The sequence below is a fragment of the Sinocyclocheilus grahami genome, unplaced genomic scaffold (genome assembly GCF_001515645.1).
Source record: "Sinocyclocheilus grahami isolate Dianchi unplaced genomic scaffold, SAMN03320097.WGS_v1.1 scaffold756.1, whole genome shotgun sequence".
Classification (NCBI taxonomy): Eukaryota; Metazoa; Chordata; class Actinopteri; order Cypriniformes; family Cyprinidae; genus Sinocyclocheilus; species Sinocyclocheilus grahami.
This window is the reverse complement of record NW_015505935.1, coordinates 121,174-143,628: the sequence shown is the minus strand read 5'-3', so window position 1 is coordinate 143,628 and position 22,455 is coordinate 121,174. Positions and strand designations below refer to the sequence as shown.

The 22,455-nt window shown below is 36.0% G+C and overlaps 1 protein-coding gene across 1 annotated transcript; it reads right to left on the bottom strand.

Moving 5' to 3' along the window:
• Positions 1-13,249: 13,249 nt before the first annotated feature.
• LOC107561067 (programmed cell death protein 10-A-like) lies at positions 13,250-19,961 on the bottom strand. Its single transcript, XM_016245409.1, has 9 exons — positions 19,763-19,961; positions 18,244-18,297; positions 16,602-16,719; positions 15,879-16,005; positions 14,847-14,924; positions 14,424-14,673; positions 14,324-14,340; positions 13,488-13,548; positions 13,250-13,324 (listed from the first exon to the last, which is right to left on the bottom strand). Exons 1-9 carry the CDS (start codon positions 19,850-19,852, stop codon positions 13,250-13,252), a joined length of 870 nt encoding a protein of 289 aa, XP_016100895.1. The 5' UTR covers positions 19,853-19,961.
• Between the last annotated feature and the right edge of the window lie 2,494 nt (positions 19,962-22,455).

The following is a 22,455-nucleotide window of genomic DNA, read 5'->3' as shown; positions in this document are numbered from 1 at the left end:
TATATATATATATATATATATATACAGAAAAACAACAAAGTTTGTAAATAAAAAAAACTACAAAATACTTAAATACTTAAAATAAAATACATAAAACAATAATAAAATAAACAACAACATAAAATAACAAAACATTTACATAAGAAAAAGCAAAAATATCAAATAAAACATTATACATAAAACAATAAAAACAACAACATAATACATAATATAAAGGCAAAAGCAAAGCAAAAAAATACTAAATAAAAATAAAATAAATAAATAAAAAATCAACAACAAAATAAATACATTAAAAAAATAAAACAAATAACATTGGTAAAGCAAAGAATGAAATAAAACAGACACACAAAAATAACACCAAAAATAAACTAATACATAAAATAAAAAAAATAAAACGATTAGAACAAAAACATACATTTATTTCATTATGCACATAAGAAAGAGCACATGCCAACCAAGTTTAGTGGTCACTGTACTGCAGAATGTCACAGGTGGCCAATCAGAATAATACCATTTCCTTCAGTCTATGTAATCATTGACAAAAGGCCCCAAAACTTTGAGCCAAAAATGCTTTTGCCTCCTGAAACTACTGTGTAGTCTGAGATAACTTGCATTATTAAAGCCAGTGTGTGTGTTTGTGTGCATTCGTGGAGTTGAACCGGAGTTCATTACGCCGTAGAATATGTATTGTTTCCTTTGGAGGAAGGCAACATGCATTTCAGCATCACAGGGAGGAAGTGAACACACAAACACACAGCCAGCTTTGATAAAACAAGAGCAGCTACTAATGAAGCTTTTATCATTCCCAGATTCTTTTTCAGCGCCCCGGCGAATTGGTTTGAGATCGTCTTTGATGAGCGTCGACACAGACGCACAGACATACACGCAGACAGACAGACAGACTTTCATTTACAGAAATGCAAACTGTTCCGTGTCTTTCTGAGACACCCGGACAGAGATAAAAGTGAGCTGTTTTGATTTTCTCTTTGATGAGTCTTGGACAGAGACAAGCACATTATGTTAAGATGCCAAATAGCACTGGTGAAACAGATGAAGCCTCTTCAAACACCCCCTGCTGGTTATATCTTCCAGGAAATGAGGCCGAGCGAGACGAGAGGGCCATGGGGCACAGGAGGACTGAGAGACGAGAGGCGGTTATGCCTGCGAGGAGCGTCACTGCAGTGACATTTGCCACGTAAAAAAAAAATACAAAATAAAAATCACCTCCACACTGGGCCCTAAACCTGCTGTACAATTAATGCTATAATAATGATATTCAGAACAGGAATTACTAAAGGCTGGAATACACTACACGACTTTTAAAATCTGAAAAGATCATTCACTTTCCGACTTTGTAAACAGTCACAAAGGAAAACTGGCCATCACACACTACCAGACTTCAAAGATTTTAAACTTACACCTTGTTGCTAGGAGACAAATGAAAACAATCCTCCTTATTTCTCCCGTAAAAACAGGTCTGTCCATTTGTACATTTTATGGGTCTTGCTTCCGGTCTCGTTTCAGCTTCCAGCTATTTTTAGCTGTACAAAACCGCTCGTTTTGCTGCTTGATATTGCAAATTGGTGTGTCTTACCATATTATTTTAATGTATTATCTTAATTATGAACACACTGGTTTGTAGTGCAAACAGTTTTACTATAGCGGCTAATGAACTGGAAGTCTCACCCATAGGCTTACTTGCACATTGAAGAATAAGGTGGATGTGTTCTAAACTCGTCTGAAAACCCTCCGACTGGATGGAATCATAGTCTAAAGCTAAAACAAAGACTATAGAATACCCGAGATGTGTCACTCGTATTGTTTTGCATGGGGAAAAATGCAACGGTTCAGTAATTTTAATTCCCTGCATATCTAAAATATTTAATCACATTTAATTAACAAATATTTAGTGTGAATTTTGTGTATGGATTTTGTTTCTTTGTGTATTTTTGTAACTGACTGCACAGTCAGAGTCATGTTATTGTAATTTATTGCAGATTGCAAGTTTTGTGATTTTATCTTTTAAAGAAATTAATATTTTTTATTCAACAAGGATGATGCATTAAATGCATCAAACTTGAGAGTAAAGACACTTATGTTACAAAAGATCTATTTCAAAAAAATTCCATTCTTTTGAACAGTAACAAGAAAATAATTATCTTAACATATATTATATATTTTATATATATATATATATATATATCAAAATTATTATAAAATAATGATATATTTTTTTCTACTACATTATAAAATATTATATATTTATATATGTTCAGAATGAAGAAATTAATAATTAATTAATTATTAATCAATAAAACATTAAATTGATCATAAATTACAAAAAATGGTTTCCACAAAATTATGAAGCAGCACAGCTGTTTTCAACATTGATAATAATAATAATAATAATAATAATAATAATAATAATAATATAAGAAGAAATCATATTAGAATGATTTCTGAAGGATCATGTGACACTGCCTGGAGTAATGATGCTGAAAATTCAGCTTTGATCACATGAATAAATCACATTTTAAAGCATATTAAAATAGAAAATAGGTATTTTAAATTGCAATATTTCACAAAATCACAAATATTTTACTGAAACTAAACTTTGGTACATTTTGTCAACATATTTTTTACTTAATAGGGATTTGGAATGACTTTACAGTGAGAAAATGATCAATTTTATATATCAACTATTCTTTAGGAGAGTCAGCTATATTGAAAAGGAGGGAAAAACAGTTAGAGAAAAGAAACAGTGAGACACAGAATCAAAGAATGCAGCTAAAGAAGAAAATTCTGTGTTTGGAGATGATGAGATGGGATTTGCCTCAGGAAGAAGCAACACCCCGTGTGTGTGTGTGTGTGTGTGTGTGAGAGAGAGAGAGAGAGAGAGAGAGAGAGAGACAGGCCTTGAGAACCACAGGCAAAAGACAAGCCCAAACAAACATTTTCACACTCACCGTCGCATCTGCTGCTCTACCTGTTCTTCCCCCCACAACCCACCGAGCTAACGGTGTCTCGACAATAAAAGTGATTTAACCAACAACAAACGACTTTGTTCCATCAGTATGAGAGAAAAACTGAGAGATGAAGCTGCTGTCAGACACTGAGACACAGAAAACAAATGTTCAGAGAACCAAAGAAAAAAAACAAACAGTTCTTTTCAGATGATATGATGTCAACTTCCTGCTCACAGCCTGCAATTAGCAACCCAAACACTATTTAAATGGCTTATATATACGAAATAGTTTTATAGAATTAAATAGTATAAAATAGTTTTAGCACGTGACACTGCAGAACATTTCACCTACCCATGTATGATCGACCTCTGACCTCCCGCATCTGCCTGTCATCCAGCGCTGTGCTTGAAACCTCTGTGCTGCCATGATAACGGGTAAATTGGCTGACCTTTTGACCTGCATCCATCAGCCATCACGTCACTGGAAACCCCATAAATGACCTTAGAGGAGAAGCAGGACGAGAGCATCACGGATTACACAATACTGCAGTGTTTCAGTCAAGTATTCAATTAGTGTTAGTCTGGAATAACAGTCTAGAGAACTGACAAGTTACTGTCCTCTGGGTTTTCTCTCATATTCCCAGAGGAAAATTATGAAACTCTCCTGTTTCGTTTAGGTACCAGCTTTATCTCTGATGTTCTTCCTAGAATTAATTAGAAAAACTGATGCAAATAAGACAATTGTTGTCATACAATGAGGAAGCTATAAAGTTAATGTAATATCAGATACATTTAATGAGAATTGTTTGAGTTCATAGTGAGATCTTTGACTTTTGACTGCAGACCAGAGTTATGAACTAAAATTGAAACCATAAAAAGTTAACTTTTGCATATTTAAAAATATATTTATATATATATATATATATATATATATATTATTCCCTATCTTCATTTAGTTAAACTTGATGTACAAAAATAACTAATACAATTAATAAAAACTATATAGGCATATAAAAAAATGACATTGACAAATATTAAAGAGAAAACCGTAAATAAAAAAATAAAATCTAATTCAAAATATTTGCCAAAACTGTATATCAATAATATATTAAAACAGGAACACTGTATATATATATATATATATATATATATATATATATATAAAATAAAAATAAAATCTCTCTCTTGAAAGCAAAAGATAGAAATAACTGACTTAAAACCATTTTTAGCTGGTGCAAATACTAGTGTTCTAATAATATATATATATATATATATATATATATATATAAAATACTATAATAAAACTGCTGCTAAAATGTCTTGGCAAGTCTGAGATCATCTCTTCTGAAACTCTTAAGGGTGATGGGAGATGATTAGGATATTTCTCTTTTGCTTAAACAGACTTGAATAAAACCCTATAGCTGATCTCTCTTTAAATCTCAGATTAAACAAGTCCTAGGCTATATTAAAGAAATCTCATTTGCAATTCCACAACTTTGCTTTTTTTAAAAAGAGCTTTTTATTGAAACGTTATAGTGACGCTTAAACACTCTTAATCATTATGTAAACATTTCATTGATTCAACGCAATGCAGTGAAATTCACTCAAACATCACAAAGCTTAGAGTATGTATACAAGAGCAGGAGATGCGCAGCTCCACACTGCCCCCTCCCGTCTGAACACGAGATTACAGCGACATGTTGGATGCATAACTAACTTCTTATTTTTTCCAGCTGATAATGGGCAAAGGGGTAGGGGTAAGAGAGAGCTCTGCTAACAATATCACACAGCACCACAGCGAAAACCACCTGCTGATGGTGTTAAAAATAAAACCGGAGTTAGCTCTTGAGCGCAGCCCAAACCTTTCCTCTACAGTCTCATTTTCAATCTTTTCTGCACTTCTGTTTGACGCCTCCTCGGTTCTTCGTCACCTCGACAGTCTCATTCCCTCTGTCAGCATCTCTCGGTTCTGTCATCTTCCTCTTTGTTTTTTCCTCCTTTGGAGAAACTGAACAGATGTTTTTTTCCTCATCATGAAGCTTCTTTAATTGCTGTCTATAAACGTAACATACATGCATGCGTTATAAATAAGAATGGCAGCCATTGCATCTTCTCTCTCCAGGAAGAGGAAAATCAGCAGGTAGTTCAGTAAACGAGAAGAGGAGGAAGAAAATGGCACAGTGGAGAGGAAGTAGGAGGGAGCAGCAGGTGTAGAGTGATCCAGTGAGTGGAGGAGACAAACAAACTCAATTCTAACACGGGTAGAGATGATGGGAGTGACTCCAGAGAGTGCAATTTTGACTTACCTTCAATCTGAAACCCTAAATCACCTAGAACTAATGAGACCGGAGAGGGGAAAAACAATGCAAAATTCAAATAATAAACTGCATCTAAACATTTAATGGTGCACGGATAGCAAAATATTTTGCTCCGATGGCTTTAGGGACTATTTTTGGTTTCCCAAAGAACCTTGTAGTGATCAGTTCTTTAAAGAACTATTTTTGAATAATCTAAAAAGAATCCTTTTTCACTTTGTGGAACGGAAAGGTTCTATAACGTGCCAATAAAGAACCTTCCCATATCACGATAAAGGCCATGCGTCCAACCAACAGTAGGCTATTGAAAGTATTTTTGTGTGAAAAAAAATTTCAGTCATTTTGTGGAAGCTAATAAAATCCATGCTGACCGCAACATCTTTTGTGCTGTATAGTTTTCAAAGTGAAATTCCTAAATGTACAAAAACAGACGTCTTGTGCACTCATATTATATATATATATATATATATATATATATATATATATATATATAGCTTGAGAAACTTTTTTTTGTTTGTTTAAACGTTAATTCAATAAGGCTATTCTTAAGCTTTTAATATTTTGTATGCAACTAAGCATGCACTTAATCACCAATTGCGAAGTGTACTTACTTATGAATATGAATAATTATACGAATATTAATTAACATAGAAATGTCGTTTTATTGGTAACAATTTACAATGCAGTTCAATTTGTTAGCATTAAAGAAGAATATTTATACAGCATTCATGAATCTTAATTTCTATGTATACTAATACATTTTTAACCTTTCAAGTTATATAAACTGACATTGTTTACCACTGTATTGGATATCCAATGTAAAATCTGCATCCTGAAGCACTGACCTAGAGCTCAGAAATGCACTGGCTCTTGATGAGTATCAGATTGATGTTATATAGTGAAATTAGGACGTGCACATAACAAACAAAGCACTCCAAACTGAAGAAAATCTAACTCAAAGAGCTACTGAGGGATTATGGGAAATAGCATCTATCAGGCCAGAGTGCCAACAGGATTGGGACTGCGCACACACACACACAGAGAGAGAGAGACACACTGAGTCGTGCCGCGTGTCTAATCCCGAACACTAGACGATTCCCCAAGGAGGTGAGACTTCAAAAAGGATCCCGCCCACAGCTACAGAGATAAAGCACCCTACAATTTTCAATTAACCAGTCTTTTTCATGTTTCATTGCGTTCTCTTGGGTTTGTTTGTCTTGTTTGCTTCAAATTCCATTCTTTCCGTCATTCCTCTCGCTATCTGCCAGGGCAAAGGTACCCACACACGCAGAAACGAACGCACATTGCCTTCTTCACGCTGTGAGGCTCATATCAAGCTCCGAGTTACGGCCCCTTAGCGTAACGATGACAAATAACAATAACAGCCATATATATATATATATATATATATATATATATAAAATACTATAATAAAACTGCTGCTAAAATGTCTTGGCAAGTCTGAGATCATCTCTTCTGAAACTCTTAAGGGTGATGGGAGATGATTAGGATATTTCTCTTTTGCTTAAACAGACTTGAATAAAACCCTATAGCTGATCTCTCTTTAAATCTCAGATTAAACAAGTCCTAGGCTATATTAAAGAAATCTCATTTGCAATTCCACAACTTTGCTTTTTTTAAAAAGAGCTTTTTATTGAAACGTTATAGTGACGCTTAAACACTCTTAATCATTATGTAAACATTTCATTGATTCAACGCAATGCAGTGAAATTCACTCAAACATCACAAAGCTTAGAGTATGTATACAAGAGCAGGAGATGCGCAGCTCCACACTGCCCCCTCCCGTCTGAACACGAGATTACAGCGACATGTTGGATGCATAACTAACTTCTTATTTTTTCCAGCTGATAATGGGCAAAGGGGTAGGGGTAAGAGAGAGCTCTGCTAACAATATCACACAGCACCACAGCGAAAACCACCTGCTGATGGTGTTAAAAATAAAACCGGAGTTAGCTCTTGAGCGCAGCCCAAACCTTTCCTCTACAGTCTCATTTTCAATCTTTTCTGCACTTCTGTTTGACGCCTCCTCGGTTCTTCGTCACCTCGACAGTCTCATTCCCTCTGTCAGCATCTCTCGGTTCTGTCATCTTCCTCTTTGTTTTTTCCTCCTTTGGAGAAACTGAACAGATGTTTTTTTCCTCATCATGAAGCTTCTTTAATTGCTGTCTATAAACGTAACATACATGCATGCGTTATAAATAAGAATGGCAGCCATTGCATCTTCTCTCTCCAGGAAGAGGAAAATCAGCAGGTAGTTCAGTAAACGAGAAGAGGAGGAAGAAAATGGCACAGTGGAGAGGAAGTAGGAGGGAGCAGCAGGTGTAGAGTGATCCAGTGAGTGGAGGAGACAAACAAACTCAATTCTAACACGGGTAGAGATGATGGGAGTGACTCCAGAGAGTGCAATTTTGACTTACCTTCAATCTGAAACCCTAAATCACCTTGAGACCGGGAGACCGGAGAGGGGAAAAACAATGCAAAATTCAAATAATAAACTGCATCTAAACATTTAATGGTGCACGAATATTTTGCTATTTTGCTCCGATGGCTTTAGGGACTATTTTTGGTTTCCCAAAGAACCTTGTAGTGATCAGTTCTTTAAAGAACTATTTTTGAATAATCTAAAAAGAATCCTTTTTCACTTTGTGGAACGGAAAGGTTCTATAACGTGCCAATAAAGAACCTTCCCATATCACGATAAAGGCCATGCGTCCAACCAACAGTAGGCTATTGAAAGTATTTTTGTGTGAAAAAAAATTTCAGTCATTTTGTGGAAGCTAATAAAATCCATGCTGACCGCAACATCTTTTGTGCTGTATAGTTTTCAAAGTGAAATTCCTAAATGTACAAAAACAGACGTCTTGTGCACTCATATTATATATATATATATATATATATATATATATATATATATATAGCTTGAGAAACTTTTTTTTGTTTGTTTAAACGTTAATTCAATAAGGCTATTCTTAAGCTTTTAATATTTTGTATGCAACTAAGCATGCACTTAATCACCAATTGCGAAGTGTACTTACTTATGAATATGAATAATTATACGAATATTAATTAACATAGAAATGTCGTTTTATTGGTAACAATTTACAATGCAGTTCAATTTGTTAGCATTAAAGAAGAATATTTATACAGCATTCATGAATCTTAATTTCTATGTATACTAATACATTTTTAACCTTTCAAGTTATATAAACTGACATTGTTTACCACTGTATTGGATATCCAATGTAAAATCTGCATCCTGAAGCACTGACCTAGAGCTCAGAAATGCACTGGCTCTTGATGAGTATCAGATTGATGTTATATAGTGAAATTAGGACGTGCACATAACAAACAAAGCACTCCAAACTGAAGAAAATCTAACTCAAAGAGCTACTGAGGGATTATGGGAAATAGCATCTATCAGGCCAGAGTGCCAACAGGATTGGGACTGCGCACACACACACACAGAGAGAGAGAGACACACTGAGTCGTGCCGCGTGTCTAATCCCGAACACTAGACGATTCCCCAAGGAGGTGAGACTTCAAAAAGGATCCCGCCCACAGCTACAGAGATAAAGCACCCTACAATTTTCAATTAACCAGTCTTTTTCATGTTTCATTGCGTTCTCTTGGGTTTGTTTGTCTTGTTTGCTTCAAATTCCATTCTTTCCGTCATTCCTCTCGCTATCTGCCAGGGCAAAGGTACCCACACACGCAGAAACGAACGCACATTGCCTTCTTCACGCTGTGAGGCTCATATCAAGCTCCGAGTTACGGCCCCTTAGCGTAACGATGACAAATAACAATAACAGCCTGCATCAGAGCGTTTGCATCCTGGCTTCAGGCTACAGGCCCGAAATACTCACCGTCGACTTCTAGCTGTGCGTGTCTGTCAATAACATCTACAGAAACCCCCACAGAAAATGCTTCTCCCTGGCAAGTTGCGCAAGTATATGCCTCGGGCCGTGCTTTCCGTGGACTGGGAAAGGTCTGATATTAAACGAAATTTGAAAAAGAAAGTAAAAAGGAGTCAACAACTCATCTACATGTTGGCTGAAGATGGGAGGTGATATCCCAAGCGCACCTTTGATGACAAGGCCGAATCGAGAGGCAAAGAGAAGTGCTGACAGACAGCTACCGACACACTGAAGTGAGCAATCGCTCGAGGGCCTTCATCACGAAAAGCACCGGATGAGTGACAAGGTGGAAGCCTGCTGGAAAAACGAGCGCTTCTTATATAATTCATGTATGAGCGCTTATACGGGAGCAAGAGCGCGAACATGATCTTTCATATTAGTGAGGCGTTAAAACTCCTAATTGCCCTGTTGAAACTCATTGGGTGACATTAAAGACATAAAAGAGAAAAAAAAGGCCAATGAGGCATCTACTTGATCGTCTCGAGTAAAACACCACTGATTTGCATATTAATTGTGATGCAGGAAGTGGAGACCAGCGGCGATGCGAGATCCAGCATCCTTCAAACTCCCCATCCGCATAAGTGATGTGTTCATTACCTGCATTACCTCTGTATGAAAGAAAACAGGAACTTCTCAGTGATATGCAGGTTGAAATACGATGACAAGGCCGAATCGAGAGGCAAAGAGAAGTGCTGACAGACAGCTACCGACACACTGAAGTGAGCAATCGCTCGAGGGCCTTCATCACGAAAAGCACCGGATGAGTGACAAGGTGGAAGCCTGCTGGAAAAACGAGCGCTTCTTATATAATTCATGTATGAGCGCTTATACGGGAGCAAGAGCGCGAACATGATCTTTCATATTAGTGAGGCGTTAAAACTCCTAATTGCCCTGTTGAAACTCATTGGGTGACATTAAAGACATAAAAGAGAAAAAAAAGGCCAATGAGGCATCTACTTGATCGTCTCGAGTAAAACACCACTGATTTGCATATTAATTGTGATGCAGGAAGTGGAGAACAGCGGCGATGCGAGATCCAGCATCCTTCAAACTCCCCATCCGCATAAGTGATGTTCATTACCTGCATTACCTCTGTATGAAAGAAAACAGGAACTTCTCAGTGATATGCAGGTTGAAATATGTTGTGTTGGAGTTTACCTGGAATACAGTCAAACTCCAAATAACCATCAAGTTCCACTGTGGAGCAGCAGTATTTGATGGTGAGAAAACTTGGTTTTCCTGTTTAAAAGCAAGGAGTAATGAAAAAAGTGACCACCTAAAACAAATCCCATGAATCTACAAAACAAACAAAAATCGACTTCAAACGTTATTTAGGGGTCTGTACTCTTTGTGGACTGAGACACAGGACAGGACTGTTACATATTGCATAAAAGTGTGGCCTGTAATAAAATGAGTTAGTACCATATTAATGTATTTACACATTTTAAAATACTTGCTATGCCATTAAAATCATAACGTTTGATTATTACTGGTGCATAATAAAAATGAAACATTTAGCTGAAATTTTGCTTAGGTTTACATTTAATAAAAATGCACTGTATTAATGCATTATGCTTTACAATTCTTACAAAGTCACTAAAATACACATTTCTGATTATTAACTTTTAATGCATGTTTTTCTCACAAAAATCAGTTTGAGATCAAACAATAACTGCTGATGACCATATACTAAAAACTCAAGGTAAATTGTACAAAACAATTGCCTTATTCAAAATATATTACTGATAAATTTGACTTGTATGAAAACAAAAAAAGATCTAATTGAATTAATAAAAAATCCAATAATAAAATCAATGTGCACGCTTTTGTTTATTAGTAATGTATACACTTTATGATGCTTGCAAAGCCAATAAAACAATCACTTTCATTATTATTTGTGCATATTATTTATGTTTTTTTGTTGTTTTTATTGCGGGAGGAACAATTACACTTTTCATGAACTTCAGTTTAGGTTGAAGTTAACTTATTTTTAACCTTGTTAAAGACCCCTGGTATATTGTACAAAAACATCGCCTTGATGAAAATGTATTACTATTTATTATTATTATTACGAATTAAAAAAAAATTATAATAAATTGTCCAAAAAAGTCAATTAGGAAGCTTTTTCTGACTCTAATCTACTTTACGACCTTGTGCTATTTATTTAGAGATTGGTGGAAACTCAAAAACTCAAGGTAAATTGTACAAAACAATTGCCTTATTCAAAATATATTACTGATAAATTTGACTTGTATGAAAACAAAAAAAAGATCTAATTGAATTAATAAAAAATCCAATAATAAAATCAATGTGCACGCTTTTGTTTATTAGTAATGTATACACTTTATGATGCTTGCAAAGCCAATAAAACAATCACTTTCATTATTATTTGTGCATATTATTTATTATGTTTTTTTGTTGTTTTTATTGCGGGAGGAACAATTACACTTTTCATGAACTTCCGTTTAGGTTGAAGTTAACTTATTTTTAACCTTGTTAAAGACCCCTGGTATATTGTACAAAACCATCGCCTTGATGAAAATGTATTACTATTTATTATTATTATTACGAATTTAAAAAAATAAAAATAATTGTCCAAAAAAGTCAATTAGGAAGCTTTTTCTGACTCTAATCTACTTTACGACCTTGTGCTATTTATTTAGAGATTGGTGGAAACTCAAACTCTTCAATGCTTTTATCAAAAATGATATTCAACACTTCAGTGCCAAAACATAAGTTTACAGTTTCACACACCACGGCAGAAACAAGACTCGGTAAACACTGAGATCAGACGTCACCTAAAAAAGCCACCTAATGCATTCTGAGCTGGAACGGAGAGCTTTAAAACTCAAACATGCTCTATCAAACTGGACTTCAAAAGCCCTGCCGCTCATGTTAAAATATTCCCTCTCACGAGAAAAGCCTTTGCATGTTCACAAGGTCCTCTGCAGTCAGCAGACATTCCAAACACTCACGGTCTCCATGGTTTCGGTCCGTAACAGCTGTCAATCAAAGTGCACTGGAGAAGGAAGAGGTTGCTTTGGGACACGAGGCCTAGAGTTCATACGGGGAGAACATGCATTATGCATTACAGCAATAGGGAGAACACCTGAGGAGAAGCAGTAGGACATAGTGTGAATAAGGCATGATCCTGATGCACTGCAGTCTGGCTACAGAGGAAAGGACCTCAAGAGGAACGACAAAACTGCTCCACACTGCAGGAGACTAAAAGCATATAATGGGTACATCTATAGTATATTCACACAGATGTCTACAGACGTTCATATTTCAGAACTGTGCAAGTATTGGAGAATCTCTAAGGCAAAGTTCTCAAGGTGTTGAGATCATAAAGGAAAAGAAGAAACACTATAAACATAAAAACAACTTGAAGGACCATTCAGGTGTTTTCTTATAGTGGAAAAAAATTCTTCAGATTATTAAAATGGTTCCTTTAAGAACTGTTCACTGAAAGGTTCTTTGGTGAACCCAAAATTATTCTTCTATTAAACTGCTACGAAACCCCTCTTTTGGAAACTGTATTTTTAAAAGTAGGACATCCAGGCATGCTTTCAAATAATGCCGTTTTCTGAAGAACTTACAAAAAGGAACCCATAATTTCCTAACAAGTTCCCAAAAGACTGTTTATGACTTCCTCAGTAATCCAATCATAAGCGAACTGGTTTGTGGCACTTGAAATATACTGTAAACAGCTTTTGAAACGCCTTCTAATGTGCTCATGCAATTCAAACAGTAACATCTAAGGGTCATAGGTTCAGTTCCAAGGCTGAATGCAATTCAAAATGACTTGGATAAAAGCGTTCATCCAATGCATTAATGAAAATGTAAACAAAAGGTGTTTTTTCAGTTTTACAGCAAATATAAAACAGAGGGAAGGCAACATGTTGGGTGGCAAGAAAACTTTAAAGCACCTACCTAACCAAGTCCAATCAAATTAAGTGGCTGTATGCACACAAATGTTGAAAAACCTTTACTTATATGCTAAAAAATAAAATACAAAACTGGTCTAAAACAGCCTAGCTATCATCCAATGCCTCCAAAACCCAGTCATTGCCGATTTCTGCATTGCTGTGAATCTCAACTTCATGCACCTGGAGTAAGAAGAGCACTTCAATGAGATGGACAAAGTAAGCCAGGCATGAGTAGAAGTAAGTCCAGACAGTAAGAAGGAACTGTCAGCAATGTCAAAGCCTACACATATTATCCTTTCATTACCAGTACTCCTTCAAAGCCTCAGGTATGTCTCATGGCAACCAGGATGCGAGAGAGGACGGTGTATGCCCAGAGTCCAGACATTCCTCCTTTCACACTGACACTGGAGAAAAGCATGTTAGAGACAAGAGCACAATACACCCAACACACATACGAAAGGCTAAGAAAAGTATAGTTACAGGTAAAGCAAAAGTTCCAAATCCCTAGCAGCAGCTTCACACACTTTGGACAATTTGCGATTGTTATAGTGAAGCTTGGATCTTATTTAAGTTTAAATTGGATCACAGAAAACACACAAGTCTATGGATCCTCGATTAACTCAGTCCTGAAATGATAGATTTAATCTTAAAATAAATTGTCTAATTTCTTTGCTTAGAAAGACATCATATGATGACTTACTATTCAGGCAGCATTTCAAAACATTACAGGCACTCCAGATGCAAAATTCATTGTGGGAAAGGCAATACCAAAATGCATTGTGACAGATACAGTGATTATCAACTTATCAAAAAATTAAGCAGCCGGGTCCAGAAAATTGTTTTTTTTCCAAGGCGAGTAACACCTTAAAATACTATAAAACAGCAATTTACAAACCTATATAAGGCTTTTAAGTTTCTTTAGGTAAAAACTCTAAAATGGGTTAAGGTTTCATTTCCGTAAAAGACAAAAACATAACTCATTTTTGTGCATGCATATGTCCCTTCTTCAAAGTCAGTATATCTATGGGTTTTTTTCCATCCGATTTATAATCCACTAGGCAAAAACCCCAACCGAAGTATCAATTACTTCCAAAGTGCAACCAAAGTTTAATACATGAGGTTAGGGATTTTAAAAAATCCTTAACCCTAAGTATGAGCAACAGTAATAGTGATGCTTACCTTAGCATATCTTCAAGCTGAAATGGGGACAAAAAATTAAGTAAAACCCCCCAAAACTTGAGTTTGACATGTGCGGTGTTTATTTGAACAATTCTGTTACCAAATCTCTATTAAATATACATCTCTCATTCGAGTTCAAAGCATCAGAGGAGACAGCTAAACCCCAGCATTTACAAGCACTTCTGGACGCCCCGTGTCCCGTCCCGTTAAGGCCCCCCCAGGCATTTGGCTTTCTCTTGGACTGACCGGACAGAACGAAAACACAAGGGACAAAGCAAGCGAGAGTGTCTCCACAGCGATAGCGTGACTGTAAAGCGCAGGATATGAGAAACGCTGGACGGTCGCTCCAGCTCATGAAGAAGATTAGATTTAGATGGGGTTAGAAACCATAATAGAAGCCATCCAGCCTTAAGTGTTACCGCCAGGAGACAAGAATCATAAATTACAGTCCAAAGGATTTTTTTTTTTTTACATTGTTCATATAAAGGTTATTTTTAAAAAAATACACTTCTATGACTCCTACGCAACCGTTTTGAAGGTCTGCAGTATCAAGTTGGTTTGGTGGATGAGCCGGTTGGCACTGGCAAACACGTTTATTGCCCTGGAACAAAGGCAGAGAGGGAAGGAATACAAATTAGATTAATTTTACAAATGAAAGTACAAATGTTATGCAGTGAAATGTCAGGGTTCTTCAGGCAAAGAGTTGGTTTAGGTTAACACTTAATTCAAAATGAGCAGAAAATTGCCAAAATGTTCTGTGTGTGGGTGAAATAATTTCCAAAAGATGGAAGGACTAAAAAGTACACAAATTATGAGTTCATAAACTATTATCATTTTTGCCTCTGCTCTAAAATGATTCTAACTTTTAAAGTTGTGTAACGATAATATGCACTATTGTTCAAAAGTTTGTGGTCAGTAAGATTTAAAGATGCATTAAATTGTCAAAAGTGTGACCTTTATAATGTTACTGCAGTTCTATTTTATAAATGCAGATCTACTGTATCTATTCATCAAAGAATCCTGGAAAAAATTGATCAGTTTCCACAAAAATATGAAGCAGCACAACTGGTTTTAACCAAGAAATGTTGCTTGAGCCGCAAATAAGTAAATTAGAATGATTTCTGGAGGATCATGTGACACTGAAGACTGGAGTAATGATGCTGAAAATTCAGCTTTGAATAAATCACAGGAATAAATTACATTTTAAAATATCTTATCTTTATAGTTTTTAAAATTGCAATAACATTTCACAATATTAAGGCAAAAAAAAAAAAAAAAAAAAAGTGAAATTTCATCCCAAAAATATTTTTTTTTAAAAAGAAGAAAAATGAATACAAAATCCTACTGCAAGGCTTCATTACCTATTTTTCTTTTGGTTAGGGGGTGAAATAAAAACCAGACGTTTCTTCAAATATTAAATATATACTTCACAAAGAAACTCGGTCAGGGCAAGTGCACACGTAAAAACTGACGTAATGAAACGCAAGCCATAATGCAAAAGGGGAATTTTTGGTTAGTATTCGTGTGTGATTGTGGGGCATAATAACGTTCTCACTTGATTGTCTGCAGGAAACGGACTCGGTCGTTGATTTCATCAGGGATTTTGCTGAGGATCTGTTTCAGAGCGCGAGCTCTTTCATTCAGGTCCTGGAACTCCCGCTCAGGCCTGTCAATCATGTACTCTGCACACAAAGAACACACCCACAGGAAACGCTCAGTCACCACGGCAACAACAGATGACTTGCCTCTAATAACCTGTCATTAAAATGTGATGCACTTAGACATAATGATACTTGACTACTTTTAATGGCCAATCGTGATTGACAAGACAACCATCTGAAAAACCGCAATACGTTCCATTGAACAAAAGTACAGAAACTTCTATATTATTCTGTAAAACACAGTCAGGCAACTGAGCGTATACAAGGATAGATTACAGTAGGAAGAGCAAAGCGAGGATTTTACAATGGGCTTGGATTCAATTTGGAAGTACATTTATTATTCTTTACATTTCAAATAAACACAAACGAGCATTACCCGGAAACCCGGTGCGTGTCTGCGCATTCATTAGCGGTATAAATCTGAACGTGTCAAAAACACTTGCAAAAAGCACAGAATTAAATTATGAGGGAAAATACATTATTGTTATTACTGGGGTTTAATTCATGAGGAAACAGCTCCCCCTAGAGGCGCGAGGCTGCATGGGTAACAACACTTTGCATTGCAAACCATACACAACGTTCCTCTGCTCTACAAAAACATGGAAAATCATACACACCCTCAACATCGTCGGCAGCCATGCGTAATAAAGACTCGGTGAAGTTGATCTCCACGTTCTTCTTCTCCAGAATCTTCATGATAATATCCTGAGTCAGTCCTGGGTTCTCCTTCTCTGCCTGACGTCAACAAATCAAGAGCACAAGTCAGTCCAACGCAACCACAAATAAAGCTTACAGCATTTCTGATATTTTAAAAATTTATTCATTTTAGAAATGTGCTGAATTATGAAAACGACATAAAAATTCTCATATCTTCACGCTTGAGACATCATTTCATTTTATTATATATTGACTTTTAATCAATATTGTATGTATATTACTACCATTAGGAAAAGATCAATGAAAATGTCAAAGTGCTTTCATTTCGATTCTAAAATTATGATTTATATGACTGTTACACAACAGTATTACAAAGCCATGAGCGGAAATGGGGCTGCTGAGACAGCAAGAACGTGGAAAAACTATAATTTTCTTGCTGAAATCTCATGGTAAGTGAGATATTTCAGGAAAGATGGAGAAAAGAAAAACCCAGAAGACTCTGAATCAAAACTGAAACTGCACTTTTGTAGCATCCTTTTTCTCCACTTATAATGTTAGTCAAGGTTTTCATGATCAACCAAAAACAGTTACTCCTAACTAACTTTCTCTGGTCCTTATAATTAAAATGGCTGTTCTGTCAGGACCACTATCGTCAAAGATGATTGACAATTAGCATACAGTTTGGATTGCCGGTATCTGGGCAAGAACTCCCTGCGCATCTATGCAGCCTAGCATGGATGAGAGCAGGGAGAGCAGCGATAACCCCCCCAGGGTAAACAGAACAGAACCAACATAAATGTATTGCAGATATCGTTAAGTTCAATAATGCTATGTACACATTTTAGAATTAGTCTGATTCAAAGGAGAATCAGAAGGCTGAATCCTGACTGACAGAGGAGGAGTTGGGGATGGAGGAGGGTAATTAGCTATTGAGCAATGCAAAAACTGCTGATACTACTGCAGGACCTTATATATGAATACTTAGATGGGTGTCGTATTCCCATAGGTTGATGGGGATCAGCTGTGAGTCAGCTGATGTGAGCTTGACTAACGTGACCTGCCAGAACTGACGCTACGCTTGATTTTTGTTACCGTATGTTTAAAATGTCATCTTTATGTGCAAATGGCCTCTGTTATGATCATGTGCATCAGGATAGGCCAAGTTGCTGAATATGAAATGTAAAATTAGCCGTCATATGCGAATGCTTTAAAAATATGTCAATCAAATGCAATTAACAAAAGACCCTCCTTTGCAGTTTAGATTCCACCTTTAGTTTTTGCCTTTAGAACTCTTCTTCCAAGAGGGCAAAGAAAACAAAAACCACTGCCTATATACTGACTAATATTATTTTCGAGGCCCTGGTGACATCTGCAGAAAAGGAAAGTCGCTTTAGAGGTGGAGAATGTTACTACATTATGATAAAAGATTATGAATACATATTCTTTCTTCGGAATAACATGCACTGACGAATCAAGCACAAGTAAATGGGATCTATTTCGATTTCTACTTGATGTAGATGAAATTCGGATGGACTGAAGGTGATTAAAAAAAAAATCAAGATGAAGAAATGATAATGACTGAATCCCGTCATATTTACTCACCTTTATGAAAGCTGCTCTCAGAGTCTGTGCCGCAGACAGGTTTACTCTCTCCAGCTGTGACACACACAAAAGCCATTTTAATTTACTGCAAGATAAAGCAGGCTGTTTGCTTTTAGTGTTGCACACATTATACACAGTCATTATCACCACATTAAAATGAAAATATAGTTGGTTGTAGGTGTAGATTTTGCCTCTAATTAAACAAATGAATCCATAGAAGCACATGAAGGCTGTGTTAACCGTGCTCATCATATGCGAGTATGAAGATTAGTAATGTTACAAAAGATTTTAAAATAAAATGTTTCTTGAGCAGCAAATCAGTATATTAGAATGATTTGTGAAGGATCATGTGACACTGAAGACTGGAGTTATGATGCGTAAAATTCAGCTTTATATCACACGAATAAATTACATTTGAAAATATATTACAATGGAAAAACGTTATTTCACATTGTAATAATATTTCTCAATATTACTGTTTTTACTTTATTTTTAATCCAACAAATGCAGCCTTGGTGAGCATTAAAAGGCTTCTTGAAAAACACAAAAAAATCTTACCAACCCTACATTTTTGAAAAGTTGTGTAACAATCTAATAGCGAAATATAAATATTACAGATTATATTTTAAAAATAAGTGCATTTCTTAAAACTTGGACACAAAATAATATAAACCTAAAAGAAAAAAGTGATACCACCAAATATATGTGAAGTTACAAAACAAAGCAGCTAATTCATTGAAATACAATAATTTTGTAGGCCTAATTATCTCAGTCAGTCATACAACTACAACAAAAGCTTAAACATCACATCTTATATTATCAAAAAATATTTAAAAAACCAGCTACATGTAATTTTTTATATTTAATTTAAAACAATTATTTAGCTACAAAAAAAAAAGGCAAAATGTCACACAGGAACTTTACAGAACACTACCGAGAATCTTTTTTAACCTCTCAATAAATTAAAAGAACTGTACTAATGAAACTATTTCCTGAATAAATTAGTCACTTTAGAGGAGATAATTTTATTATTGCCTAATTTCGCTTGTGTCTACAACAATGCAAAAAAAAATATATATTTTTTTTTTTCGTTTTTACAAGGCCAAGTAAGCAAAGTTCCTTCTTTTAGTTATTAAACTTCCCAATGCTGATGCAATTCTCATATCATCGTGAAGCTACATTCAAGTGAATTACACTTGAATTCTCATCTTATGTTGGTTCTTAAATTAGGTTCTAAAAATGAAAGAGACATTTATATTTAAAAAAAAAAATTTTAATTAAAAAAATATTCAGAGATGTAGGCTAGGCCAGCCAGATAACAACTAAATAACAGAATCATAATCTGATAAAATTTTATCATTGTCTGATAAAATAATGTTATGGCAACCAGAACTCGTCATCTCAGTCTTCACCAGAGAGCAGTGTGACTACCTCAGAGCATGTGGGTGTGCATCATTTGCATCTGAACTTCAGTCTGTGTCAACACAACCATAACTGAACCAGGGACTGACCACCGTACCTCATTGAAGACAGGGTACATCACGGCGTAGAGCGTCATGGATACCATCGAGGTCGCGTCTGCTTCATTCTTCATCTCTTCCATTGTCATCCTCGTCAGGGTGCGGGAAGGGATGGGGGGAGCGTCATTCACTCCTTGGGGGGCTCGTGATGAGGGGGCCCAGACGACCGCTGAAAGGGAAACCAATGAGGAAGAGATTATAAAAGGGTAGAGGGATTTCATTTCACAGGTAAGGAAATGACATTTTCAACTTGCGTTCAAAAGGTAGACGTGATAGCCATGGGAAAGCGCCAAGTTTTCAGTGAGATTTAGGCGATTCAGGCCCCTCAAGATTAAAGGAATGAGACACGTGGCCAGCGCACGAAAAATAAAGGCTGTTTCCTGGACAGTGCGCCTTTGCCTTATGGTTAGATTCTGAATTAGCCTTTTTGGGTTGTACGGACCAAAGACAATACTGAGACATAATTAAATTCAACAGCAAATAAAGGCCCATTCACACAAAGAACACTAAAGAATTAGCATTAGGGCTGCATGATTAATCGAACGCGATTAATCGTGATTGTCATGCACATTTTGTCAGTAAAGCTGGTTCTGTGATTAGTAGTAAATTTACTACACAGAGCCATAGTTCTCTGACAAGCTATGCAAAATCGTGTTCATAATCGCAGACGATATAATCGTAGGATGATAAAATCGACGAAATCATTCGAGATAACGACAGCTGTTTGCATAACTTCTCAGTGAACTACAGCTCTGTGTAATAAATGCTGCTCCATCTGAGAGCACGTGAAAATACCATTTAAAAACATGTTTCTACTCCAAACTCACTTCATAACGTCAGTCGAGTGTTTGAAATAAATCCTTCTGTGAGATGATGTGGCTTCTTAAACAGAATAATTAAGGGACACAATATTTCATTGTATTCTAAGCAGTGATGAAGGCTATGTCGATTAGCATTTCATTATAGATATACTTTATTATGATGAAAATGATAATAATAAGAACTCAGGTAAACCATATATTGCCGTAGTCGTGTGTTTATTAGTCACGTTGAATCAATGAAACCAGTTAAATCTTCTGTTTATTCAGCTGCAGCGATTTCCTGGATTTCTTCTTTGGGGCATATTTGTGTTTTCAGCACAAGAGCACCCTCTGGCCTTCGGATGGAGATTTACTACTGATCACAGAACTGTGCTTCACTGAAAGATACACATGACAGTCGCAGCTTTTGCCTAATCACGATTTATTGCCTTTGCGATTTAATTTCGATGAATTGTGCAGCCCTAATTAGCATCCGCACCAACGTACGATAATCTTCTGTTTATTATAAGTATGTGCTGCAGTTTTGTACATGGATTCTGATTGGCTGTCAATTAAAAAAAAAGTTCTAAAAAAAAGACTCAATATCATTCCTCGGTGTCATTATCATTACAGTCTCATATCATTATCATTGTAATCTTGACAAAATCTAAAGGGCCTTTCGCACCGCTTTAGTTCCAGAACTAAATGTACAGTACTAAAGTACTGGGACAATTTTGCGCAAACTATTTCCCAGTACCATTTAAAGGGTTACATTCCCACCAACAGTGTGTTCTAGCAAGTGACGTAAGCCAGTCGACAGCGACGTCATTTGTCATTTCTGTTCAACAACAGAAACAAAGAAGAACAACATTAACAACAGGAGGATGGAGGACGCTGTGATCGGAGCTGTGTTTTGGTTGTGTCTCACGGGTTTCACAATAATGGACATGAAAAGTTGACGTATACGTAACGCGATTGAAAGAACGGAAAGGAGGACTAAGAATCTCCAACGACAACTGGCAGTGCTACATTTGCTACAAGTGCCTGCACTTCAGCGTCCGTCCATCTATCGCTGTTCTCCATACTTGCGAAATAAGTTGACACAATGTTTACAGTATGTTTACACAGCGTTTTAAATCATGGCGGGTGAGGGCGTTTTCATACGCGTTTGGCCAATCAAGGTCTACTTATGTCACGATTAGTACCAGTTGTGCTAGTTAGACCCTGCTCTGGAGTAGGAGCTAATTTGGTTCTCGAAAAATGCAGTCCGGTACTAAAATCGCACCCAGTTCCGGCGGTGCGAAAACGCCAAAAAGTGGGTAGTTCCACAATTAGTTCTGGTACTATGAAAAGGTTCCAGCAGTGCGAAAGGCCCTTAAGTCTCAAAGTTCCATTCTTGGTAGCTATTTTGTGATAGATGTAATACTGTGACAAGAATTTATACATTTGTGAATATTCATGTTACGCCCCATGGCTCGAAAAGTACGTAACAAAAATGGGGACACACAAGAAAGTGCAAATAATGCACAAAATTTATTAACAAAATAGAACTATACAGAAAAAAAAATGTAACATTAAACAGTCAGGAATCAGAAGTGTAAAGTTACGTGAATGCATGAAAGTGTAATGGACTGTAGTAAATATTTAGCATAACATTTCAAATGTCACAGGAACCTCCATTTTTGTAATTCCAACTTCAAATTTGAAATATAGTGATTTTAGATTCCAAAATATTTTGAAAATTTGATACATTTGTGACAGGAAAATTTCATCAAAAAAAGATTGTCACAGGAACCTCACTTTTTGTAATATACAAAATTGGGAACATACAATTTTAGATCGTAAAATATAAAAAATTGTACCGTACATTTTCTTTACAATATTATAAATAA